This window comes from Gorilla gorilla, chromosome 7 (assembly GCF_029281585.2).
Source record: "Gorilla gorilla gorilla isolate KB3781 chromosome 7, NHGRI_mGorGor1-v2.1_pri, whole genome shotgun sequence".
NCBI classification, from domain to species: domain Eukaryota; kingdom Metazoa; phylum Chordata; class Mammalia; order Primates; family Hominidae; genus Gorilla; species Gorilla gorilla.
In genome coordinates, this window is record NC_073231.2 from 149,669,698 (window position 1) to 149,694,306 (window position 24,609).

General features: G+C 60.7%; 2 protein-coding genes and 1 long non-coding RNA gene across 22 annotated transcripts; 1 reads left to right on the forward strand and 2 right to left on the reverse strand.

Annotated features, from left to right (window-relative positions):
* Window positions 1-519: 519 nt before the first annotated feature.
* On the reverse strand, window positions 520-13,573 carry PUF60 (poly(U) binding splicing factor 60). 15 transcript variants are annotated; one of them, XM_055348471.2, is made up of 14 exons: window positions 13,162-13,232; window positions 11,212-11,350; window positions 8,961-9,174; window positions 8,475-8,561; window positions 5,975-6,070; window positions 5,748-5,837; window positions 4,809-4,859; window positions 2,515-2,676; window positions 2,335-2,427; window positions 2,004-2,217; window positions 1,734-1,924; window positions 1,473-1,608; window positions 1,052-1,287; window positions 520-962 (listed from the first exon to the last, which is right to left on the reverse strand). In XM_055348471.2, exons 3-14 carry the CDS (start codon window positions 9,057-9,059, stop codon window positions 663-665), a joined length of 1,755 nt encoding a protein of 584 aa, XP_055204446.1. In that variant the 5' UTR covers window positions 9,060-9,174; window positions 11,212-11,350; window positions 13,162-13,232; the 3' UTR covers window positions 520-662. The 15 variants fall into 15 exon arrangements, with proteins under 15 accessions (XP_055204446.1, XP_018887762.1, XP_055204445.1 ...); XM_019032217.4 differs by lacking the exons at window positions 8,961-9,174; window positions 11,212-11,350 and adding an exon at window positions 11,569-11,883 and having other exon boundaries at window positions 13,162-13,235; XM_055348470.2 differs by lacking the exons at window positions 8,961-9,174; window positions 11,212-11,350 and adding an exon at window positions 11,569-11,720 and having other exon boundaries at window positions 13,162-13,220.
* On the forward strand, window positions 13,257-17,368 carry LOC129524088 (uncharacterized). Its single transcript, XR_008667747.2, has 2 exons — window positions 13,257-13,582; window positions 14,024-17,368. It is a non-coding gene; the product is annotated as an uncharacterized lncRNA (long non-coding RNA).
* On the reverse strand, window positions 16,935-24,403 carry NRBP2 (nuclear receptor binding protein 2). 6 transcript variants are annotated; one of them, XM_055348469.2, is made up of 18 exons: window positions 23,893-24,402; window positions 23,294-23,416; window positions 23,116-23,217; window positions 22,923-23,012; window positions 22,700-22,740; window positions 22,505-22,599; window positions 22,363-22,386; window positions 22,208-22,309; window positions 22,074-22,129; window positions 21,871-21,966; window positions 20,817-20,949; window positions 20,601-20,703; window positions 20,443-20,493; window positions 20,233-20,368; window positions 19,339-19,392; window positions 19,179-19,242; window positions 19,031-19,086; window positions 16,935-18,941 (listed from the first exon to the last, which is right to left on the reverse strand). In XM_055348469.2, exons 1-18 carry the CDS (start codon window positions 24,019-24,021, stop codon window positions 18,879-18,881), a joined length of 1,518 nt encoding a protein of 505 aa, XP_055204444.1. In that variant the 5' UTR covers window positions 24,022-24,402; the 3' UTR covers window positions 16,935-18,878. The 6 variants fall into 6 exon arrangements, with proteins under 6 accessions (XP_055204444.1, XP_004047702.1, XP_055204442.1 ...); XM_004047654.5 differs by having other exon boundaries at window positions 22,208-22,291; window positions 23,893-24,400; XM_055348467.2 differs by lacking the exon at window positions 19,031-19,086 and having other exon boundaries at window positions 23,893-24,403.
* Between the last annotated feature and the right edge of the window lie 206 nt (window positions 24,404-24,609).

Sequence of the window (24,609 nt, forward strand, 5' to 3'; positions counted from 1 at the left end):
GCCGGGAAGCCGGGCCCGCCTCGCGCGCGGGATATTGGGAGCTACAATCCACGAGAGGCGGCGCCCTCCGCCCTCCGGTCTTCAGCCCGGCCCCTGGCCCCGCGGCATTTGGCCACGAATCTTAACGCAGAGCCTCCTCCCGGGAAGCGACCACGCCCGCCCGCCAGCTCCCTCGCCTTGGACGGCCGGCTCTGCGGCACAAAAGCACTGGCAGCGCGCGCTGTCCAGCGGATCGCGGTGTCCCGGGGCCCAGCCTTCTCTCAGCACCACCCTGCGGGGATGGCTGCGAGCCCGCGCCCTAGACCCTGGCGCCCCAGGCAGCCCCGCCCACCCAGCCGCCGCCACCCGCGGCACGGAGCCCGGGGCGCCAACCCCCTGCCCAGGTCTCGCCCACGGGGAGCCCCTCCTGCCAACAGGAAGCAGGTCCAGAGGCCCCCCCCACCCCTGCCTCCTCGCCCTAGACCCCCTAAGGACACACGCCCAGGACGGGTGACAGGACCGACGGCAGACACACGGACGTTCAGGGCCAGCAGCATCCGCACCTTTATCCGCACTATAGGCTGGGCTTGGCAGAGCGCGCCTGGCCCCCGGGACACCACTGTATCACTATAAAACCCAGAGGAAACAAGGAACAAGTGCAAGTCCGGGGAGAGGGACCACTGTCACGCAGAGAGGTCACTGTTATCAAAACGCTCCTGGTCGTACACTTCAGCCACCACCTTGCGGCCAGCAAACCAGCGGCCATTGAGGGCCTGGATGGCCTTATGAGTCTCGGAGGCTATGGAAAACTCCACAAAGATCTTGACAATGATTTCCGCATCCTCCTCCTCGCCTTGTTTCTCTTGGTAGATGATGACGCGGTTCACGGCCCCGAACTTGCCACACTCCTCTGTCACCTCCCCTTCCAGGTCATCATCGATGTCCTTGGGGTCCACCATGTTGCGCAGAACCATCACTGTAGACTGTGGGGCAGGGCCGAGGGGAAGACAGCTGAGCGCTGCGGCCCCGCCCCCCTACCCTCCCCCCGCCAGCACCCCGCCCCTCTGCCTACCTCCTGCTTGCGGAGCAGCTTCTGCATCACCATGTGGCGGGCGCTACTGCCAGAGATGCTCATGTGCTCCTGCTCGCTCAGCATCTCTGGCCGCTCTGACTCGGGAAACAGCTCCTCTTCTTCCTTCTCCTTTTTGGGCTCCAGGAGACCCAGCGTTGGAGGGCTGGCCAGGATGGGGTTCACCACTCCCACCGAGGGGATGGTGACCGGGATAGGAGGACGGGCTGGGGTCACACCTGCAGGAAAACCAACCAGGTCCATCAGTCACTCCCTACCACCCCCCTTCCCAGAAAGGCACAGAGCTGGCCTGCCCTGGGCTCACAGGGTTGTGCCCAGACCAACAGGGCCAGGCAGCTGAGGGCAGCGAGCCTAGAGATGCCAAGACAGGAGAGGAGAGGATCTGGTACCACTTAAGACTAACCTGTGATGACTCCAGGTGCCTGGGCAGCCATGACAGCCTGGGGCAAAGTGCCCAGGGGCTGGGCCAGGGTCAGTGCTGGGGACACCAGTCCAGGTGTGCCCAGGGTACCCAGCACCGCTGCTCCGGCCACTGCTTCCTGCAACCCAAAAGGTCACCGTGCTCAGTCCCTGGTCTGGCTACTCAAGACCATCTTGAATCAGTCTCCAAGGAATCGGGCCAGCCCACCCACCCTCAAGCCGACACAGCTGTGTGGGCCCTCACCTGAGCTGTGATCTTGGCAGTGGCTGCAGCAGCTGCCACAGCAGCGGCAGGTGGGAGGCCTCCAGGCGTGGCTGGTGTGAGTAGGGGCATGGGCGGTGTGACAGCCTTGCCCACCCGCAAGTACTGGCCACCCAGGTCAAAGAGGTTCATGGAAGACACAGCATCTTGGGACGACTGGGCCTTCTCGTACTCTGTGGGCAGGAGCAGCAGTGAGCAGGGCCAGCCCCAGCCTCAGGTGGCCCCCATCCCGCCTCAGCCACCCCAGCTCACCAATGAAGCCGTAGCCCTTGTGCTTGCCAGTTGTGGGGTCCCGGGCCAGTGTGCAGGACTTGATCTTGCCAAAGGCCTCAAACACGCTCTTGATGTCATCGTCTGAGAGGTCCTGGTGCACAGAGGCCACGTAGATGCGGTTGAAGGCCCGTGCCTCCTCAGCCAACTGGTCTATGATGGGCTGGGCCTGCCCTATGTTGCTGGGTCTGCCCACCTGGGGAAGAGGCGGTGAGATGGAAAGACCGGTCAACCCAGGCCCGGCCACAAAAGGCTTCTGTGGAGGGGCAGCCCTGCACGCCTGTGGGATCAAGGCCTTGGCTCCCTGCCTCACCTTGATGTTCCTGCCCCCCAGCATCACCGAGTTCATCTGCTCCAAGGCCAGCTGTGCAGCTTCGGGGACCTCATACTCCACGAAGGCAAAGCCCTAGACACAGGGACACACCTGTCAGGCTGCACGAGCCCAGGGGTGGGGGCGAGCCCAAAGTGGCCGGGGTGGACCAAGCCTGCTGACCTTGTGCTTCATGGTGACGGAGTCCCAGGACATGTCGATGCTCTTGATGGGGCCAAAGGGGGCAAAGGCCTGGCGGATGGTGTCCTCCCCCAGCTCATAGTAAATAGAACCCACGTAGACACGGCACATGATGGCCAGCGCCCGCTGCCGCTGAGCCGCCATCTGCAGCAGGACAGAGGGGAGAGAACCGCTGGCTCGTCAGGGGCGGCAGGAGGCTGGGCAGCCCACTCCCCTCCTGGCCCACCCACTCAGCCCTGCTGTGGGGAGGGCTCCCCACATGACAGGGAGGTGCGGGCTCCATCCCTGCAGTCAGGGTGTGGGGGTCGCAGGACCCCGCCACCCAAAGAAGGAAGGCCAGGCCCAGCGGCAGGACAGGACGCACCCCAGCCCGCCAAGGTCCCAGGCAGACTGCGGCAGCAAAGCCGACAGATGGTCAGGAGGCAGGGCTGTGCGCCCTCCCACCCAGACCACCCCTCCAGTCTGGGGGCTGGGTATCCCAGGCTGGGCTGGGAGATCCTCCCACTGTCCCAGCCAAGGACCACGACAGAAGAGGGAAGGAGGAGCCATCCAAGCTGGAGGGACCCACTGGTTTGGTGGCCAGAAGAGAGGAGGTCAGAAGACAGGGCAGCCACTGCCCAGAAGAGACCCCAGGGGAGGAGCTCAGGAGCCAGATGGGGGCTCCCTGAAGAGAGAACGAGGAGCAGCTGCTCATGCTGGGCCAACTCAGGTGGGGGCTCATGCTGTGCCTTCCCAGTGCCCTGCAACTCCTCACAAAGGAGCTGCCTGGAGCCTGTGCCCCCAGCCGAGAGAGCGGGCCCAGGCGAGACGACTGGCCTGGCCCCCGGGGGCACCATGAGGTAGCAGAGACCCTACGAGAAGCCCCCAGGCTCCTTAGAGCTGGTGACAGGCCTGGCCGGTCCAGGGCCTTGGCTGTGAGCTTGGCTATTGCGCTGAGGGACCTCCCCCACACCCTCAGGGACGGGTTCTCGCCCCTGTCACCTCACAGGAGACATGCCAGGCAGGGGACTTCCAGAGCCACACGCAGTGGGCCACAGGGAGACTGTGGGCCAGGGCAGGCAAAGCAGACAGCTGGAGCCAGGCCCTGCCCCTCTCCACAAAACGCCTTGTGGCCAGAGACCAGTTTCCCTCTTTAGACATCAGCTGGCCTAATGCAGGCCGAACCGCCCCATCCCGTGGAGAGGGGCCTGGAAGCATCTCTCCCCATCAAGGGACTTCCCAAGGTGAGATATCTTCCTTCAAACCAGGCATTCCCTGAAAACGAGACTGTGTTCTCCTCACACTGGGCCCCCTGACAGACCTCAGGCTCCCCACTCAGAGCAAGGCCCCCCCAAAGGTGGAATCACATCCCCCTCACTCAGCAGGCTCCCCAGACACGAGACCAGGCCTGTCCCTCAGGTCATGGTTCCCCCAAGACAGGGCCATGTCTCCTTTTCAGTGTGGGGCCCCACCCCCAGGCGGGCCAAGAGCTCTCTCCCTGACCAGACCCCCAGCCCGGGCTCCCATTCAGATGCTTCCCAGAGAGAACAAGGCATGTGTTGCCCCATGGGAGCCACACACAGGGATGACCCCTCTGAACAGAGGCTCCCAGAGAAGGGGCCACATCTTCCCCTCAGGATCCCCGAGATGGGACCTGGCCTCCTCCTGAGCCTGCCTCTGGGGGAAGGGAGGGACACCTCCTTCCCACACTCCTCTGCCCACCACAGCCAAGGCCATAGCCATGGCCCCTGCCTCCTCCGCCCTGGCTGCGTGGCCTCTGCCCCTTGCTGACAGCCAGGCACAAGGCCCTGCTTGCCCTTCCCTTGCTCGCTTGGGTCCCCCCACCCCCACCCCATCCAACCATCCTCCCTCCAGGGTCTGATGGGGCCATGAGTTAGGACCCCTCTCTCCTCAGGGGCCTGACCCCAACCCAAGAGCCAGGCAGCCTGGAGACTGATGGGGCTGGAGGCCGTGGGCGCACCCCGTGCGTGCAGGCGGCGTGGGCGCAGACGGGCCTGGTGCTGGCAGCTACCCGCCCTGGCCGGCTGCCCTCCGCAGTTACCTGGCCGATTAGTTTTAAGGTGGGCCCTCAGAGCAGATGGAGGCCTCCCCAGGGGCGGTCCCGGGTGGGTGCCCACACCACTGGCCCCACCACGCCTGGCGCTCTGCTGCGCTCGTCCAGAGCTGGCGGGCAGGGCCGGCCAGGGGAGCAAGGTCCCCAGCACGTGGGCTGCACTGCCCCCCTCTAGCCCTGACTAAGGACATGAGCCCCGGAAGAAGTGAGCATTTCTATTGACCGATTGCAAAGGTGAGAGAGGATCTCCAAAGCCCATTGTCACTGCTGCCATCTGAAAGACAGTAAAGACAGAGTTCAGTCTGTTGGAGCCGAGCAGTCTCCCGCTCTCGTCAACACCTCACGCAGACAGCGGCAAGGCCCGGAGTCCCCGCCCTGCCAGGGAGGCCGCCTGCCTTCCCACACTGCCGGCCGCCAGCACCTGCCCAGGGGGGCCGCAGCGCCCCATGTGCCCCGCCCTGCAGCCTTGCAGCTGGGCCGGCTGGGGCAGAAAGGAAGGGAGGGAGGGAGGGAGGAAGGGAGGGAGGGAGGAGGGCAGTGGAGCACAGTGAATGGCCAGGACATCTCCTGGTAGCGTGAACGTCTGAGGGCTGGGCGGGGGGGCGTGAGGCTCGAGGCCCAGGAACCTGTCGGCCTCACACCGGCCTCTTCCCACGAAGGTATCGCAGCCTCCGGCCACAGGCCTGGAGCAGGGCCCCAGGGGAGGTGCCTCCAGACTGTCCCCTCAGTCCTGGGGCTGAGCCCAGGTGGTCTGGACTCACTGCAGGGGTGAGGGCCTGAGCAGTCTTATCCAGGCCACAGGGGCAGGGAGGCCCACGCCCTGCATGCTGCCACCATCGGCTGTGCACAGCTGGGGCAGGGAGCACGTGAGAGACCAGAGGCCACAGTGTGAAGACCAGGAAGGGGAAAAGGGTAGAGCTACAGCCAAGCAGCCAAGAAAGGGGCTGCGGCGCTTTAGGGGCTCCAGCGAGCAACAGGTGGGAAAGGCTGGGCCACTCGTGCCTCAGAGAGGACCCCGGGGGTCCCGAGCATGAGTCTTTGAGAATCGGAGCACCGTAACAGCTTGCGGGGACGGCCGCAGGCCCAGGAGGAGGAAGAGCGTGAAGAGGAGGAGATGGTGGCGGTGGTGGGGAGGGCGGTGGAGGCTCCGGCCGGGGCTCACCTGCAGGTTGGTGAGCTGCTGCTGCTGGTGTGCGATGGTCTGCTTCACCAGCACGCTCTTGATGCTCTGCTCCATGGCGTACTTCTTGGCCTGAGAGAGGCGGCAGTGAGGAGCACTGGGGGCCCAGCCCATGGGAGACAGGCCTGCCCCGCACCCTGCCCCTGCCCCTGCCCCTGCCCCCAGTTGACTGTCCCACACCTGCAGTGCCCTGGGAGGTCCATGCTCACCTTCTGAAGGGCCTCCTGCTGCTCGGGCGTCAGGGGAGGCAGCCCCAGCTTGGCGGCTGTGCTCTGCCCGTTCTCCATCTTGATGGAGTCTGTGCCCTGGTAGGGGAGCAGGGGAATCCGTCAGCAGCAAGCTCAAGTTCTCCTTCACGTGGCCCCAGGAGTGCCACCCCACCTGTGTCCCAAACACTGCACATGGGCTCTGGCCCAGCTCCTTCCCAGAGAGACAGGGCCCTAGCACAGACTGTCCCCTGCCTGGCCTGGACTCAGGCCAGCCCTTCTGACATTGCTGTCCCCAGCCCAGGCCACTGTCTCCCCCGGGACCCATGGGGTAGAACACAGACTGAGGCAGGCAGGTGCCCTGGAGGCCCTGGGCCAACTCGAGCAGTTGTGGGGCCCAGGCCACAGTGGCCTCCTCGGGAACCACCAAGATAAACAGCTGGAGGCAGGAAAGGGGTCCAGCCCCTTGTTGTCAGTCTGACCCCAGAGCTGCTATCACATGCCCTGCAGGAGAGCCAGCCTCAGCTGTCCTCCAAGGCAGGAGAAAAGGGCCACGGCTCTCTGGACGTTCTGGGACTCCTTGCTCCCAGGCTCCTCCGGGCTTCCTCACAGTCCCTGCCACAGACACAGGCTCAGCTTCCCTGGAGTTTCAAGGGGCCCACCCAAGGAGCTAATACAAGGGCCTCTCTCCCAACAGTGCTCCCCCCACTGTCCCCGCAGGCACTGTGCACACCTCCCAGAGAACACAGGCCTCTCTCGGGCCACACGAGCCCTGCAGAGGGCTCCAGCTCACTTCCACACACTCTTGCATGGGCTGTGCCTGGCCCACTGGGAGAAGCCAGGAGCAGACCCCACTGGCACCCTAGCCAGGTGGACCTGGGGACCAAGAGGCCCTTGGGCAGTCACAGCCACTGCAGACCCAAGCTGATGCCAACCAGGATTATGTTTACGTCCCTCCTATCAAAATCCATCTCTAAGCTTTTTGCAGAGGGAAGAACGCAGCTGTGTGAGCAGGGAGGCATGGCTAGCAGGCCCATCAGAGTGTGGGGTGGGCAGACAGCATGCCTGCGCCTGTCCTCCAGCTCAGCAAGCACAAAGATCACTGGCCCACCAACCGGGCCCTCCGAGACTTCCAGACACAGCCTTGAGGGACAGCAGAGAAGAGAGAAGGGTCCCCAGCACAGAAGTGATGAGCAAGGACAGAGGGACACAGGAGGCAGGAAGGGACAGGCTGGCCCAAGCCCCAAGAACCCCCTCCTGCCTGCCAAGTGCTGGGATGCTGGCCCAGGCTCAAAGGGCAGGAAGCCCTGGAGACCCCTCCCCAGGCAACCAGAGCCCCAACCAGTCCCTGAAGGTCAAAGGCTGGCTGTGGGTGGCACCAGGTGCCCCAGTCCGGCTCACACCAGGCCTGTCCTCATCACCCTCAGCACCAGGTGCCCCAGTCCGGCTCACACTAGGCCTGTCCTCACCACCCTCAGCACCAGGTGCCCCAGTCCGGCTCACACTAGGCCTGTCCTCACCACCCTCACAGCTGGCCCCAAGCCCATTCCTCCTTAGTGGGAAAGAGGGCCCAAGAGCCAGAGGCTGGGACTTGAGAGCAGGCTGTCACCATGGTAATCAATGCCAACCCCCTCAGCCCCCAGACACTTTTCAATCTCCTCTTTGTCTTGGTAAACAAAAGGCCCTTCTCCCACCAACCAATGGCCGGCTGGGCGCCAGCCAAGGGCCAGGGAGCACCAGCCCCCACATCTCCCAGGATCCAGGCTGCATACCATGTCCCAGTCCCACCCCCTGAGTGTGCCTGGGGGACCAAGAGGAGGGCCCAGCCCCAAGAGGCCGCCAGGCCACCTTGCTGAGGCCCCACTGGAATGCTCTGGAGGCGGGCGCTACCATGGAGAAGCACAAAGAACCCGACTACCCAGCCACAGGCCCAGCTCCACCTCTGAGGACCTGCTCCCAAGGCTGGGCCATCCAACAGACCAAGACCCACCTGCACCCACTCTGGAGCCTGGGGCCGAAAAAAGATGGGGAGGGCTGAGTCCCAACCAGACCTGTGCTTTGATTTGCGCGTTGCTTCATTGTTTTATTTACGTGAAAACACAGAGGTCTCAAATGAAATCTGTACTTCCGGCTCCTAAAGCACTGCAAGCTCTGGAACCCTTGGCCCACCCTTCCTGCAAGACGCTGATGCCTAAGAACACGTGAGCTCCAGGCCCCGGCATCCCCGCCCAGCCAGACTGTCAACAGGCCCCGCCTGGTGCTTGGAGCAGGGCAGATGCAGAGGGCAAAGGCCAGCTCAGTGGCTGGGTGGGGAGGGTGCAGGGCTGGCACGGGGAGAGGGCCGTGGTCCTGCGGGCAGTTGTCTGCCCAGAGGCAGAGAAGGGTTCCCGAGGTTCCTCCCGCCCCGCCCCCAGCCAGCCCTCTCTGGGCCCCGGGACGCACAGGCAGGCGGGCGGGCGGGCAGGCGGGCGGGCCTGAGGGAGAGGATGCTTAAGGTCAGTACCTGTGGAGGTTTCCATTTGTCTCCCGCTGCCACCACTGCCGCCGCCGCCGCCGGCTCGGACCCCCCTCCTTGCTGGCCATTGACCTGCTGCAGGCAGGAAGGAGATGTTGTAACGGACAGGCACACCACCCCACCGCCCAGGCCTGCTCTCCTCCCGAGCTAAGGGCTGAGCTCCTCACGGATAAGCAAGGGAGGCCGGGCAGGGAGGCATTCCCGACATGACCCCCCAGCCCAAACTGCCCTCTCTTCACACCCATCAGCACGCCCAGGGACCCAGTCAGAAGCAGAGCGGAGCATGGGCTGGGCCAGGGCTGCCAGCGAGTCCCAGCGGGGACGGGGAGGAGGGCAGAGAGAGCTGTGCTCCTGCCCCAGGCCAAAGAAAGCCATCCTCTCCTGCCAGCAGGCTGGACGGCCAAAGGAACCGGCTGGGTGTCCCCCATGCCCTCCTGAGGCAGCAGCGGTGCCTTCCAGGCAACCTGTACACACCTTGGCCAGCCCACAACTCAGCCCCAGCTCCAGTGCCTTCCACAGGCTCTGGCCCAGCCCAGGTCCCAGTTCTCTCCTGAAGACACTTTTAAGCAGCATGGTGGGCAGGGGTCTGGATGCGCAGGCCTCCCTTCCCTGGCAACAGAACCATCCAGAGCTGTCTCGCAGGAGGACGGCCAAGAGGTTGGCCCTCTGCACTCAGTAAGACCCACACCTAAGGGGGCACAGGAAGGAGGAGCAGCTCCACAATGGTCTTGAGGGATGGCAGGGCAAAGACAGGCCACGGGCAGGAGACGGGTAACGCTGTGGGGGTCGGGAGATGATGGAAGGGCCTTGAGACCTACTCTACCTTCTCAGAGGCTGCACAGCGAGAAGCAAGGCAGCATGCAGTCACCCCACTCCCAGCTCAAGGATGAGACCCACAATATCTAAGGACAGAAGAGATCAGTGTGCCCACCCTTGGAGCCATGTGCGCAAAGCCAGAGGCTGGGCTGACCCACCAGAGTGTCCCAGGTCCTTCAGCCTCCAGAGGAGGAGCAGCACCACCAGCCCAGCTGCACTGGGGAAGGCCAACCCAGCCCGTGCCTGGAGCTGCTCCCAGTGCTGCCAGCATGGGTGTGCTCTAGCTGCCCAACTCAGCCCCACGCTGCCTAAACACTGCACCCCGGAGAGAGTGAAAGGAAACAAGGGGCCCCTCCCACTGCATGCACAGCCAGAGCAGAGGCTGCCTCTTTTTTTTTTTTTTTTTTTTTTTTTGAGACAGGGTCTGGCTCTGTTGCCCAGGCTAGAGTGCGGTGGTGCAACTACGGCTTATTGCAACCTCCGCCTCCTGGGACTACAGGCACGCGCCACCACACCTGGCTAATTTTTGTATTTTTGGTAGAGATGGGGGTCTCCATGTTGCCCAAGCTGGTCTCAAACAATCCACCTATCTCAACCTCCAAAGTGCTGGTACTACAGGCGTGGACCACTGTGCCCAGCCAAGGCTGCCTCTCACTGCCCACAGCAAGAGATCACTTCACGACCAGTCTCCAGATACCCGTGAACAGGGTGAACTGATGGGCACTTTTGTAACTTCCTGCTCCCCCAAATCACTGCAGTAACCAACAAGTGAGCCACAACAGTGTTGACAGTGGGATGTGGCTCAGAAAAACATTTTCTTGGGAAAAGCCGGCCCACTGGTGCATTCTACACAGGACACCCCATGCCATTCCTGGCAGATGGAAGTTCCCAGCTGCATGCAGCTTAGGGTTCTGTGCTAACCAGACGCTGGGAGAACTTGGAGGAAACTGGTGTTTACAATCGCAGCTAGTCACGTACTGCCATCTTTAGGCAATTAAAATGGCATCTTTATGGTCAGGATGCCCCCCAGCACCAGGCAGCAGTGCTTGGAGGGATGGGAAGCCCCTCTGAGGGGCAGCACAGCAGAGGGGCTCTGGGGTGCCAACTCTGGGACTGCCTTTCCTCAGCCCAGAGCAAAGAGGAGAATTTCCATCAGAAAACAAGAAAAGCAACGTAGGGGCTGGGCATGGTGGCTCACACCTGTAACTCCAGCACTTTGGGAGACCGATGTAGCACTTAAGACCAGCCTGGACGACACAGCAAGATGCTGTCTCTATGAAAAAAAAGTTTTTTTTTTAAAGTAATGTGGCCAGACGCCTGTAATCCCAGCACTTTGGGAGGCCGAGGCGGTGGATTGCTTGAGGTCAGGAGTTGGAGACCAGCCTGGCCAACATGGTGAAACCCCATCTCTACTAAAAATACAAAAATTAGCTGGGCATGGTGGCAGGCACCTGTAATCCCAGCTACTTGGGAGGCTGAGGTGCTACCATGAATTGCCTGAACCCAGGAGGCAGAGATTGCAGTGAGCCGGGATCACCCCACTGCACTCCATCCAGCCTGGGCGATAAAGCAAAACTCCGTCTCACACACACACAAAAAAAAAAAAAGAAAAAAAAAGTAACGTGGAGCGAATGACTGAAGGTCCCAAGGTCTCAAGGCTTCAGGCTCCTCAGCTGGGAATGGGGACGGCCTGTCTCCTAGGGCTACTGTGAAGATTCAGTGAAATCCCGACACCCCCCCAACCCCACAACCTGCAGTCTCTGCACATGGAAAGCAGCAAAGCAAGCCACAGGTTCCAGCACTCATCAGTATTGTTAACAACATCCAGTGTCAGATACCCAGGGCAGAGCTGGCTGCAGGACACTGCCTTCTATCCGTCAGTTCCCTTCACACAATGAACACTGCTTACTGCGTGCCCAGGCTCCACAGTGAGCGCTGCAGAGGCCGTAGACACGAGACGAGAGAGAAAGACGTCTCTCTCAGGAGCCTGGTGTCAGCTGCCAGCAAAGAATGCCAAAATCAAAGATGACTTCTGTGGTTTACCAGCACTACGAAGAAAGCACAGGATAAGAAAGGAGTGGCTATGAGCTCTGCCAGGCCATGGCAGCCAGGGGGCCTCTCTATGAGGTGACATTGCAGGCTGCGGCCTACAGAAGAAAGGAACTGGAACCCCAAGGGTGATGACCCCAAATGAGAGCTGGTCCGGCTGTCAGTGAAGAGAACGGAGCCATGCGTCAAAGTGAAAAGATGCATCCAGAAGACCTACCCTTGCTGCGAAGAGGCAGCCGGCCTCATTCTGCAGCCACCAGGCAGAAGGCATGCCCATGGGAGGGGAGGCCCTTCTGCATCTTCTGGCTTCCTTCCCCACCAGGCCACTGTCAGCCAAGTTCAGCTGCTCCATTCAACCTCCCATGAGAGCTGAAGCAGCATGAGACAGGGGACAGGCTCTCATCACTGTGCCCAACCAGGACGGTGGGAACAGATAACCCTTCTAGAAGCCTTTCCATCCCAATCATTAAAAGAGGAATGGGTTAGACCACAGGCTACAGCTCATTCCTGGAGCCGGATGCAAGCCTGAAACCTGACAATAAAAAACCACGTATTAAACCCAACAGAATTTGGATGGCAACAAACACCCCAACAGACAACCCGTTCGTGGGGTCAGTTATGGCCCACGTCCAACTCAACAATGACACCACCTATCTGGCACCACGCCACAGCAGACCTGAGCCCCCATTTAACCCTCATGAGCACAGGGCGCTGTTCTGCGGGTGCTTGGGGAGTCAGGCATCCACTCTCCTCCTCCACCTTCCCGTGTCCAGTCCTTGTCTGAGCCTCCTCCTCCTTCACCATCAACTCTCTGACTGCTGCCTGAAGACAGTCACCAGGTCCTCAACCCTTACATCCTTTCTCTCTGGAGTGCCCCTCAAAGGTCACTTACTCCTGTGGCTTCAAGAGAAAGGACATAGTAGAAAGAGTGGAGTTAGCCAGTTCTGTGAATCACACACTGGGCTGCCCTCGCAAGCTGGGTATCTTGTGTAAATGCCTCTCTCCCCCTAGTAACTGCTTTCTGCCTCAGTGGGACATGGGACCAGCCCGCCCGCTGGGGGCCTGGCAATGGCAGTCTAAGGACACTCCCTGGTCCTGTCAGTCCAGCCTTCAGCCATTTGCCCAAGCTGTCTTCTCAAACAGACCTTATCCCATCCCGCTGGGTGTGGGTTGGGGGAAGGGTGACAATACAGGGGTAAACTGCGGCTGAGAAAGGTCCAAAAGGGGATTAGGTCCTATAAGCTAAGTGGTGAGGAGGAAAAACCAGACTTCATCGTGCATGTGTTGTGTGCATGGGTGTTCTCCCTCTACGTTAATAACGCCTGCCCTGCCCGGTGAAGTGGGCACTGAGCAGAGCAGGGGGCGACTCACTCCTCTGGATGCCCACGCAGCTCCCTAGGGCGCCCAGCAAATGGCACCCTGGGTGGGAACTGGCTTCTGGTGCGCACTAGACCTCCAACTGCCTGTCTGGTTCCCCACTGCGTCCCCAAATCCTCCCGTAGAGCTTGGGACAATGCGATTTCTCAAAACACGTAGGATGAGAGCGCACGTCCTTCCTTTCCAAGGGGAGACAAGAGAATGGAGATAACCAGATCCCTCTACAGCACCGGAGAACGAATTCACAGCTGCAGGCGCAGTGAGCCAAGGCCACCCCATGCTCTGAGCTGCAGACCCCTTTCTACAGGTCCCGTCCCCTTCTGATCCCATCAACCCGAAGGCCCACGCATCACCCCCAGGACCCCGCTTCCGTCGTGACCACGGCGCACACCCCCGTCGGCAAAGGGAGGACGACGACCCCCGCTTGCCGGACCTAGCGGACAGGAACGCAACCCCGCCAGGCTCGCCCGCAAGGGCCACACGCCGCGCCCAGGACTCCGCCCCGCCCCGCCGGAAGCTGGGGTCCGCAGGCCGGAAGCTGAGGCCGCGAGCCGGCCGCCGGCGCGCGCCCGCCCCGCCCCCGCCTCACGCGACCCGGGGACACAAGGGAGTCCGCGCGGGACCTGGAAAGACCGCCGCGTCCTTGGGAGGCCCTCCGCGCCCAGGCTGGGTCGACGACTCGGCCCCGCAAGCCGAGGGCCGCCCGCGGTCATGGGGGGGCTCACTTACGAGAGCTATGGTCGCCGTCGCCATCTTGCGTCCGTCGCGGCCGCCGCGCGCGCCACCCACTCTTGCTCTTTCTGCTGTCTCGCGCGATCTGGGCGCCGGTGCACGGAACTCTCGCGAGGAAGGAGGTAAGAACGCGCTTCCGGGGCGGGGAGGAACGGTAAACGCCCCCGGGAGGGGCGACGGAAGGGGCGTGCTCTTGGCCGGGCGAGGGGCGTGGCCCGCGCACCTCGGGCGTCTAGGGTCGTGCGCCGCGGAACTCAAGTCGGACGTATCTCTCCGCGTGGCCGACGCGGGCGCGTGTAGTACCCTTCGCCGCCCGTCGCCCTTGCGGCCACTGCTACGCTTCTCTTCTCTGCCTTTTTTGGAGAAAACGCTGTCGCGTGCGTCGTCCAGAGGCTCTCCCCCAGGAGGCAGGCGAAAGAGCGGGGCCCTCCTGGGCTGGAGGAGTCTCGGGTGATGAAAGGCCCGCGTGTTTCAGGCTCACGTCGTGAGATGCGTCGTCCCCGCTTCGCGACATCCCTGGGGCCGGGAGGCCTCGTTCAGTTGACAGCCTTTTCTCCTTCCAGGGAACCGATGACCCTAGGTTGGCTGACATCAGTCGCTAGACCCGCAGCCCGCAGGCCCCGTTAGTCCCTGAACTGGCTTTCATGGCCCAAGGTGTCTGTCAGTACTGCTGGGAAAGCTGCCTGTCCTGGACATTTGCCATCTGCTGCACCCAGTCCCGAGACCCCAACTCCGTCATCCGAAGAAGCCACATCTGTAAGCTCAGGCACCTTCAGCTGCCTAAGGCCACAAGGCATCCCGGGCAGGCCTCCTTTCAACCCTGGGAACGTTTAGAATTTAATACAGACACCTCTACTTAAATAGGGCAGAATGTTCCCCGCCTCCCTCCTGAAACCTTCTGAAATTATAGGAAAGGGGTTTTATAAAGACAAACCCTGCAAGGGCAAAGAGCTGGGATATTGTAGAGCTGAAGGAAGGTGGACAGTGAGAGCTACTCCAGCCCACTCGCTTATGGAGGCCAGTGTCTGAGGGTCGTGGGTGAAAGCACAGCTACAGAAAGGAAACCCCAGACCTCTGTCCCTACCCACCGGGGCTGGCAGGCACTGCAGTGTCTGAGACGTGAGCTCCAGGAGAGGAGCTCTGAGGCTCCCCTCAAGCAAGATCCTGTCTGAAAGCCTGGGAGTAAGTGAGACTCTGGGTCCTACCCCTGCCTCCACCCCTGGGCTGGGTCTGACCACCCGCATGCCATCAGGCTTCTCAGAGAGGAGGGCTCCTCTCTGCAGCAGCTCCTAGCTCAAAAGAAAAGACTGGCAGGGCACCTAGGGGCAGAGTGTTGCCCAGTAGAATGGCCCAGCCAGATCCCTGGCCTCGAAGCTCACCAGGTCATAAGCCCCAGCCACTAAAAGCATCTCACTCTTCAATGCAACTGGACAGCCCAGGATCACCAGACACCTGAGAAAGAAGAAAAGGGACTCAGAAGAAACAGAGACAATAAAGGAAGCCGAAGAAAAATGAAAACTAAAATGCCATTCTCAGTCAATAAAAAGGAACTGGGGGCTATAGAGAAAGAAACCTCGGGATGAGAAAGAGCTCTTAGAAATAAAACATGAGGGGAAAGTGAGCAATTCAATAGGCTTTTAAGATGAAGTCTTCCACAATGTATAATGACAGAATCAGATAGCTGGAAAACAGAATAGCAGTAACACAGGTGGGTGCTCTTAGGGCCAGCCTGGCACACAAGGCCTCCACAATGGAGGGGGTGGATGGGAGGTGGGGGGCTGGTCTGCCACCACCACCAGGGGAAGCCACAGGCACCACCCTCTGGGGACAGCTTCCCTTGGCAATAATGTGCACGCAGGATGCATGGTGCCCAGGACTGTTCTTACACACATTCATTCATGGGAGCCTCACAACCCAGTGCTATGCAATGGATACAGCTGTTATCCCCATTTTTACTGATGGGCACCATCACAAGGCAGGGAGCAGCAGTAGAATGGCTCCAGAGCCTGTGTTCTTGCCACCACCATGACTGCATCTCAAAAGAGAAGTCCAGGTCAGGCACAGTGGCTCATGCCTGCCTTGCCAGCACTTCAGGAGGCTGAGGCAGGAGGATCACTTGGGCCCAGGGGTTCAAGACCAGCTTGGGCAATATAGTGAGGCCACGTCTCTACAAAAAATAATTTTAAAAAACCAGCTGGGCATGGTGGCACACGCCTGTAGTCCTAGCTACTAGAGAGGCTAAGGTGGGAGGATTGCTGGAGCCCAGAAGGTGGAGGTTGCAGTGCCCTGTGATCACACCACTGCACTCCAGCCTGGGTGACAGAGCCAGACCCTGTCTCAAAAAAACAAAAAACAAAAACTCAACAGAAGTCCAACATCTAAATAAATTGTCCAGAAAATAAGGAAATGAGAGAAATCAACAAAGAGATAAATCAAGAAAATTTCCTAGAACCAAACAGTCATGTTTTCTGAACAATGGGTGAAAGGGAAGTTGTATATCAAGACACATCATTGAGAATTGCCAAAGTAATGGGGCAAAGAAAAAGAAGAGATCATAGGTAAAGAGTCAGAATTCAGAAAGGCACAAGAGTTCTTGGAACTAGAAGAAAATGACACACTACCCTTGAAATCCTGGGAATAAATGATTTTCAACCAAGCCAAGCTTTTTGTAGCTAGTCACACTGTCAAGCATATGTGAGGTTAGCATAAAGACAAACAGGTAAAGACTCCGCAACTTCCTATGCACGCTCTCAGGAAACTTGGAGGACGGTCCTTCTCAAACAGGGCAAATGCAGGAAGAGGAAAGCAGTCCAGGACACTGGTGAAGAGTTAACCCATGCTGACCACTGGGCTGTAAGTCCAAGAACAAGTAGCCTGCGCAGGGGGCTTGTATGGTGGGGGCTCCAGGAAAAGAAGAAACTGAGCAGTCAGTTATGTGATGAGTTCTAAGCTGTGACAGGATGCTCGTGCTTCTTCAGGAAAGTCTAAAGATGAATCAATGACAAACACATATAGAAAACTAGGCAAACAAAAAAAGGCAATTATTAACTCCAGGGAAAACAAAAAGTTGTGCAAGAAATGCCATCCTAGAACACCGTGTTCTCTCCTGAGACGTGTGGTAATGAAGCTGTAATAACACCCATGCAGCTATGATGCCCATAACACTGGAATGATGCCGCCAGGAGATTGAGGCAGGTGACCGCCCTCCTCCCAGAGGATGCCAGCTAGGGACATCTAATGTAGAAAAATGAATAAACAGGACTAAAAGCATGCTCATGGTTTTGAAAAACATGGATTTCAAATGCCTGAAGAAACAGTTAAGAGAGTTGAATTTGGAGAGGATCAGAGTAGGAGCCTGCATTTATTATTTATTATTGGCCTCAAAAAAAAAAAAAAACTATTCTACTTTAAAAACAATACATATATAATTCTGAAAAGATAAAATTTAAAAGGAAAAATTCAACAGAGACATGATTAAGTGCAGCAATGGTAGTATTGATGCTTTTAAGTTCAGTTTAATCAGTAGTACAATGTTATGTATTTGCCACTGAAACCATTTAGAACCATGCATAATCAGACAGTTTAGCATGAGGGTTTCCATCTAGGATATGGAAATTACTTTAGATTGCTAATTTTGAATTGGAAGGCGTGAGAATTTGAATAATTTTGTAAATAGTATTGGAATATTTAAGATAACTGAGATTCACTATTTTGTACATTTAATTTATTTGATATGCGTTAGTAAGTCTTGCTTTGGTTTTTGGCTTTTGGTTGGAGTGCTGTGGTCAGCAGAATGCCACCCTTCCCCAACAAAAGAGGTTCATTCCTTAATCCCTGGAACCAGTGAATGTTAGTTTACATGGCAAAATGTGTCCTGCAGATGTGTTTAATATTAAAAACCTTGAGGAGGGAGATTATCATGTATTATCTGGCTGGGCCCAACCTAATCTCACGAGTCCTTAGGGACAACCTTTCCTGTCTGCAGAGAACCAGAGAAATGCTTCGTGACACAGACTGAACCTGCTAGCTCTGAAGATGGAGGAGGGGGCCAAGAGCCAAGGAATGTAGGCAGCCTCTACAAGCTGGAAGTGGCCTTAGTTTACAGTCAGCAAGAAAGTGGGGACCTTGGCCCTGCCACCGAAAGGATGTGGATTCTGCCAGCAGCCTGAAGGAGCAGGGGACAGAGTCTCCCCTAGAATCTCCAGGAAGGAAGGCAGCCTGCCAGCCTTGATTCTAGTCCAGTGAGACCCATAGTCAGACTTCCAGCCTACAGAATTGCAATAAATTTGTGTTAAGTCACTAAGTTTGTGGTAAATTTTACAGCGGCAGTATAAAACTAATACAGTGGTGTGCCTTCCTGGTTGACATTTGAAATGCTTTTAAAAAGGCATGAATGCGCTAAATTTATACATACAGTTTAAAATGCTTAAGGCCATTTCACTAAGTTTGGAATTGGAGGAGAGGCAAGCCAAGAATCAAGAGGCCAGGAAGGCAGGGGTAGAATCCATGAGGGCATAGAAATCTCTAAGACTGAGCCAGGAGTGGAGTGGGAGAGAGGCAGGGAGCCAGGAGCTGACATCCTCACAGGCCCAGGGAGCAGCTGCCCCAGGGAGGAGGTGCGGGAGGTAACATGGAGGGGGTGTGAGTCTGAGGAGCAGGGAGGATGTGGGGTCCCTGACGCCTCCAGGCCAGGGAATGCATGAGAGAAAAAGCCCACTGGAGGGGCTGCAGTGGCCAGAGGAAATCTGCAGAGGGGCTGCAAGTTCTGGTCTCAGGGTGGGTAAAGGGTCAAAGTGGCTCTAGGGCAGAGCTGTGTGGGACCAGGGGCTTTGCTGACAACAGCCTCAACTCCAGACCTCTCTGTGGTCTGTTTCTCCTGCCAGGTCCCTGTTGTGCCCAGTGCCATGCCTGACACCTGCAGGTGTGTCACCGCTGGCTTGCTGTGCAGGCTCCTTGTGTGGGTCTATGGTGCCAGCCGGGGATGGCTGCTCTCCCAGACCCCATGGAGCAGTTCCCTGGGCAGAGGTCTGTCCAGGGCTGACCCTCACCCCCAAGCCCCAGAGCTGGGGTTCCCTACAGGGCAGCCTCCTGCATGCTGAGGAGGCAGTGGTCCTGGCCAGGCAGCCTGGGTAGGAACTCAGGGCGGAGAATGGAGGATATGGGAAGGGGTTCTGGGGGCAACCCTGATCCTAAGGACCTGGCAGGCCTAACGGCTCCCCCACACCCACCCCCCAACCCCTCGGCGCCCGAGGCAGGGTCAGCCCCACTCTCAGGAGGCGGGGGTTCCTTCACTACCGGGGCCTTTGTGCTCCCAGGCGCATGGAGGAGGGCAGCCCCACGGTGCTGGGGTCTCCCCAACATGGCCTGCCCAGGCAGCACCCCGGCATGGTCCCCTGGGGCTGGGGCTCCGGGTCAGGCCTAGGTCCCACGGTACTTGAGGAAGGTGCCCTCCAGGAAGGCGGCCAGCTTCATCCGGTCGTCCTGCGGAAGGAGGGAGGCATGGGGGACGGAGGGGCGCGGCCTGCCCCGTGCGCCCCCTCCGCCAGGCCGCGCCACACCGCCCAGCACACCTCGTGGAGGAAGCCATAGTGCACGAGCTCCGAGGCGAGGTCCTGGGCGCTGTCCGCTGAGGCAATGGCGTAAGGCGAGGCATGAGGCCGCTGCGCCACCCGCCGCCTGGGGTCACCGCCCGCCGCCCAAGTCCCCTGCCCAGCCTACTTGGGAGCAGGTCGTAGGTCAGCTGCCGGTGCAGCCGGTCTTCCAGCACCAGAAGCAGAGTGAGCTGGGGAGGCGGCGGGGCGTGGTCGGCTGGGGGTTCAGGGCTCCGCCACGCTCCCGCCTTCCCCACGGCAGCGCCGCCCTCCCAGGCCCCGCTCACATGCCAGCGCGCCTTGTCCTCGCTTCTCTCCAGGTTGCACTGCATCTGGATGACCTGCAGCGGGGGAAGGCTGGGACTCACAAACCCAGCAGCAAGACCACATGCCGCGGCCCCAAAGGGGCCGGGAAGGGACAGCAAAGATTGGAAAGGGGGGAATCTCTAAGAGGAGCCCATCTCACTGCTAGTGGCTTGGCGAGCTAAGGAAAGCTTCGAGAAGGGTCGACATTGGGGCTGGGTACTGAAGGCTGAATAGGAGCTTTCACCGCGGAGAGAACAACTTGAACAAAGAGGGAACTGTGGGCGTGGGGAAAGGGAGGTTGGGCGGGACAGGACCGCGCCGAAGTGCACGGTGCCTGCGGGATCAGGCCTCCCAGAGCCTGGGAGTCAGCTGAGGACTGCCATGATCTCTGCTGGCAGCCAGGAGCAGGCAGTTTGCCTGTTAGGACATGAATTCTGGCTGCACTGCACCGAGAGAGGCTCCTGGCCAGGAGGGAGCGCTGCAGGAAAAGTCTGGGGAGACACCAGGACGTAGATGTCCGGGAATCAGCACCAGGTGGGGGATGGGAGGGGTGGGGGGGTGGGGGGAAGATGGCTGGCAGGGTGGAAGAGCCCGGGTGAGTTCTGGAGGAAGGATGCTTGGAGTCGGTTCAGGGCAGGCAGCAGGATGCAGGGGAAGGATCTGAGGGGACAGGGAGCCTCCTGGAAAAGGAGAGTGCCCAGCCTGTCCTATAACCCCCATGACCCCCACAAGGGGGTCAGCCTGGATCTGGTCTCTGGCAGCCAGGAGGAGAGCTGGGCTGTGGGGATGCAGGCCCTAAGAGAAGGAGGGGCACCTCTTATCTGGCTGCTAGAAGGTCTGAGGGATGGCACTGAGCAGCAGGAGAGGGGACTCACCTTTCTGGTCTCAGAGTCAAAGGGCTCTGGTGTCGGGGTCTTGGCCTTTTGGACCTCCTCCGGGGGTGGGGCCAGCACACGGGGCAGCCCCAGGGGCCGAGTGGCTGCAAAGTTCATCAGTGGGTAGATTCCATTCCTGGGGACACAACAGGGTGGCTGGGGGTTCAGGCCTGACAGCTGCCTGGCCCCCAACCTTACATCAGTTCTCACCTGACATCCTCCAGGAATTTGTCCAGCTCCATGAAGGAGACTTCCGAGTACCTGGCATGGAGGTGGGAGGCACATGAGGGGCTGGCCGGGGCGAGGGGAGGGGAGGTGCGGGGAGGGGAGGTGTGGGGAGGGGAGGCTTCTGGGTGCTGACTGCTCACCGCCACTGCAGCGGGGGCCTGCGGGGCCGGGGAAGCTCCGCCAAGACCGCGTGCAGGTCCATGGCCTTGGTCTTCTCCTCCACCACATTCTCAGGCATGAGGTCTGTGGCCACAAGAGCATCAAGGCGGTGTGCTCAGGCCGTGGGTCCTGCAGGGCCCCTTCCACGTCCCAACCTCTGCCTCCCCGGCCACCCCCCGGGCCGGCCTGCTGCTCACGCTGGTGCTGGATGAAGCAGTGGGCTGCCAGGAGCTTCAGTGAGTGCACCTCGAAGAGCACGCGGTGGAAGAGGAGGCTGTGGGCAGAGGGCCGGCGGGCAGGGTCCCGGGCCAGGCAGCAAAGGATGAACTCCTGGGGCACGGGGAGGAGAGGCTGGTGGTGTGCAAGGGCTCTCTGCTCTGGTCCCACAGTTCGAGGAGAGGTGGCCCCTGAGTTCCCCATGTCCCTCCTCAGGGACACACAGGACATGCAGGGATGCCCACAGGGAGGAGTCCCAGCAGCAGCCAGGCCAGGACCTGGTCCTCTGAGCTTGAGGACAGCTGGGTTCTGGGATTGGAGCACCATGCTCTGCTTCCCTCAACCCCCAAAAAATCGTGGGGAGAAGCCATGATCCTAAAGTCACACCTGCAAGCCTCCTACCCATGGCCTTTTGATCAGCTCAGCTCAGGCCCAACACTGGAGACAACCTTGATAGGTCCCCACTCTGTCCACATCCGTGCCCAGCCTGGCTCCAGCTCCCCACCAGCCCCATCCAGGCACCCCCATCTCCTGAGGCCATGGAGTTAAGTCTAGACTCCGAGCAGAGGGGGCTGTGGATGCAGCTTCCATCCCATACCTCTTTTTGCCTGCTTGGCACCCACCATGTCCCCCCACAAGCTGGAGCCTCATCACCTCCTGGAAGCTTAAAGTCAAGGACTTGGAGTGAAGCAGACCCAGGTGCAGATGTTGGCTCCACCGCTTACTCTAAAGCCTTGGGCAAAGGACTCATCTCCTCTGAACCTTGGTTTCTTTATAAAACGGGCATGGTGATGGCAGCCACAGAGGGAGGGTCTCTCTTGCCTTCTTGTCCTTAGAATGTGCTGACCCCTTAGGGCCTTCAGGCCTGGAACCAGTATGTGCTCCCACTGAGGTCCTCTTTGGGAGGGGTGCAGTCAGCTGGTATACCCCTCAACTGCACAAACTGTGATGTTCTCCCAGGTCTGCCTGGAGCACCTTGTTAGCCCTAGCTGAGCACGGTAAGCCAGCTGGGGAGGGGCAGGGCAAGCTGCTTACCCGCATGTTGGGGTCACTCAGCGAGTGCCTGGCGCGAGCAATGGCCTCCTCTGTGACCCGGGTGTCCCCATTGGTCTGGATTTCCAGTACAGCCATCTGGGGCACAGAGCCAGGTCAGGCATGGGGAAGGGACCACACAGGTGAGCCAGGCAGGGCACAGTTAGGAGGAGGGCAGAGCACAAGGTGGAGGGCGGGGGCAGTACCTCCAGCGCACACATCCCAAAGGAGAAGATGTCCACAGCGGTCCCATCGGCCACCTCTGAACAGAAGAGAGCACAGGACAGGTAGGAGAGAAGCGCAGGGCAGGCACGGGGCACCTGGACCCAGCGCCACTCACCGCCATACTCTGGGGGGAAGAAGTGCAGGTTCCGAAGTTCCTCTCGCTCAGCGCGGATGGGGCTTCGGAGATCATCTGGAAGCGCTGTGGAAGGGCGCAGAACTGAGCGGGCGGGGACCTCTCCAGCACCCCATCCCCCCAAAGTCCGCACTTACCATTGGAGAAGATTCGGTGCCACACTGCCAAGGGGCGGGAGAAAGAGCGGAGTTAGCTGCTGGGGCATCAGAACTCCTCTGCCCTTGGCTCCAGGCACCTTCCCCTGCCCCGTTCCCCCACCCAGCCCTGCCCCGCCAGCACCAGAGCCGATCTTGATGAGGCCGTTGTGCTGAATGAAGATGGTGTCGCTGGTCAGGTTCCCGTGGATGATCGGGGGGCTGCAGGCGTGCAGGAAGCTGCAGACGTTGGGGAGGGGAGAGTAGGAGGAGCCGGTCAGGAGGCTCTGGAGAGATGGGGGCTCGGCGGCGCCGCGCCCAGGCCAGCCCAGGCCCTCACCTGAGCGCAGACAGGATCTGCGTGCACCAGCGCTTCCAGGCCTGGCGGCGGACGCACGACTCCGTTGGGTGGGCGCAGGAGAGGCGGCTGGGCCTGCGGAGCCCGCCCCGCATCCTCGCCCAGCCCCTGTCCGAGGCCGCCGGGCATCCCCTCACCATCCCAGTCCCCGAGGCTGCCCCAACCCCGTCCTGTCCCCGTGGCTGCCCCAGCCCGCTCCCCATACCCGGGCGTTCATGGCCTTGTGGTTCTTTTTGGTCTTTTTGAGGAATTGCTTGAGGCTGCCTGATGACACGTACTCTGTGATGAAGATGACCTGCAGGGTGCGAGCTCAGGATTTCCACCAGATGCGGGTTCGTCTCCATGCCCGCCCCACCTAGCTGTGGTCTTTGCCTGCCCGGGGCCTTGCCCGTGCTCACCCTCGCGCAGGCCTCAGAGGTATCCAGCCAGTACTTGTGCAACTTCACGATGTTGGGGTGGTCCACCAGCACCAGCTGCTCGAACACGGTCTGGATCTTCTCCTGGGGAGGGAGGGCGGTCGCTGGGTGGTCAGCAGGTGGTCACCCAAGCAGGATGAGGAGGGGGCAGCGGTCTCACCTCGTGCGCCGCGAAGGCCTTCCTGTCTCTGAAGTGGAGCTCGTTCCACACCACCTCTACCCCCTCCTCCGTGTCCATGGCTAGGAAGGTGCTCTGAAGCCCTGGCATGTTCCCCTGGTTTACCTGGGGGTGAATAAAGGGTTATGTGTGCCCTGGTGTGTGTCAGGGTTGTGGGTGAGGATTTGGTCCCTGTCCATACCTTTCCAGTGGGCCCAAGCGTGGGCTGCAGGCCCTGAGCCACTCTGCGGGAAGGTGGGGCTTTGAGGGTAGCTGCCGCCAGGAGCCAAGGGCTCCTATCCAAGGGCTGGGCTAAGGGGATTTGGAGCAGGTTTCAGGGGGTCGAGGGGGATCCCCAGGGAGCTAGCGGCTGAGTCCAGAGGCATGGGGAGGTGGTCCTGGGAGGAGACTGGCCCTCAGGGAATCCCAGGGCGGGCGCCAGGCCAAAGGGGTCCAGGGGTGGCTGATTCGCGGGCCGCGAGGGGCCGCGGAGAGGTTTCCAGGCGCCGCGCTCTCCCAGCGCCCCCACGCCCCGCGCAGCCTCCAGGCCCCTCCGGCTCTGGAAGGGCGGTGTCACCCCGTGCCCCAACCCCCGCGCCCACCTGCTCCCGTCGCTTTTGCCAGCGACCACACGGGCTTTCCTCCAGGATGTCGCTCTCGTCCTCGCTCTCGTCCTCCCGCTCCCGCTCCCGCTCCCGGGCCCGCCTCGGCGCCGGCTCCGGGGCCGCCATGGTTCGGCCGGCCCAGGCCACCGCCCTCTGCGCGATCCGCCGCCGGCGCAGCCTCTCCCGGCCCGCCCTGGCCCCGCGCCCAGCAGCCCAGCCTAGAGCCGCCGCGGCAGCCTAGAGCCCCAGCCCCGGCTCTGGGAATTGGGAGGCGCGGGCGCGCGGCGGACGGGCGGGGCCCGGGGGCGGAGCCGGCGCGCACCTCCCGAGCAGCCTGTGCCTGCCGGAGCCAGAGCAGAGCTTCCCCGCGAGCTGCCGAGCCCGGGCCGCGCCCAGGCCCCGCCCCTCCGGAGGCCCCGCCCCAAACCCTGTTTCCTCCTCGTCCCCTAGGCCTACTCCGCGAAGCCCCTCCCCAGGCCCTGTCCCCTCCTCGTCCCCCAAGCCTCCTCCGCGAAGCCCTGCCCCAGGACCCGCCCCACCCCACGAAGCCCCGCCCCGTTTTAGTCCCCGCCCCCGCCCGTTCCCAGGGTCCTCCGCGAAGCCCCACCCCAGGCCCCGCCTCACCTCGAAGCCCCGCCCCTATGAGGCCCCGCCCCGCGCAGAGGACCCATCCCCCCAAATCCCCGCCCCCTCGGAGGCCCCGCCCTGCGGACA

What these genes read in the sequence shown, in the direction of transcription:
- PUF60 (XM_019032217.4), bottom strand. Translation starts at nt 11,703, where the DNA reads ATGGAGCAGCTGAACTTGGCTGACAGTGGCCTGGTGGGGAAGGAAGCC. An exon ending in ACAAATGGAAACCTCCACAG is followed by an intron (nt 6,071 to 8,474) that starts GTACTGACCTTA and finishes CTCCCCTACCAG; the next exon opens with GGCACAGACTCCATCAAGAT. An exon ending in CTGCCAAGATCACAGCTCAG is followed by an intron (nt 1,609 to 1,733) that starts GTGAGGGCCCAC and finishes TTTGGGTTGCAG; the next exon opens with GAAGCAGTGGCCGGAGCAGC.
- NRBP2 (XM_055348467.2), bottom strand. Translation starts at nt 24,021, where the DNA reads ATGGCGGCCCCGGAGCCGGCGCCGAGGCGGGCCCGGGAGCGGGAGCGG. An exon ending in AGGCCTTCGCGGCGCACGAG is followed by an intron (nt 23,218 to 23,293) that starts GTGAGACCGCTG and finishes CTCCCTCCCCAG; the next exon opens with GAGAAGATCCAGACCGTGTT. An exon ending in TGAGTGACCCCAACATGCGG is followed by an intron (nt 20,950 to 21,870) that starts GTAAGCAGCTTG and finishes CCCGTGCCCCAG; the next exon opens with GAGTTCATCCTTTGCTGCCT.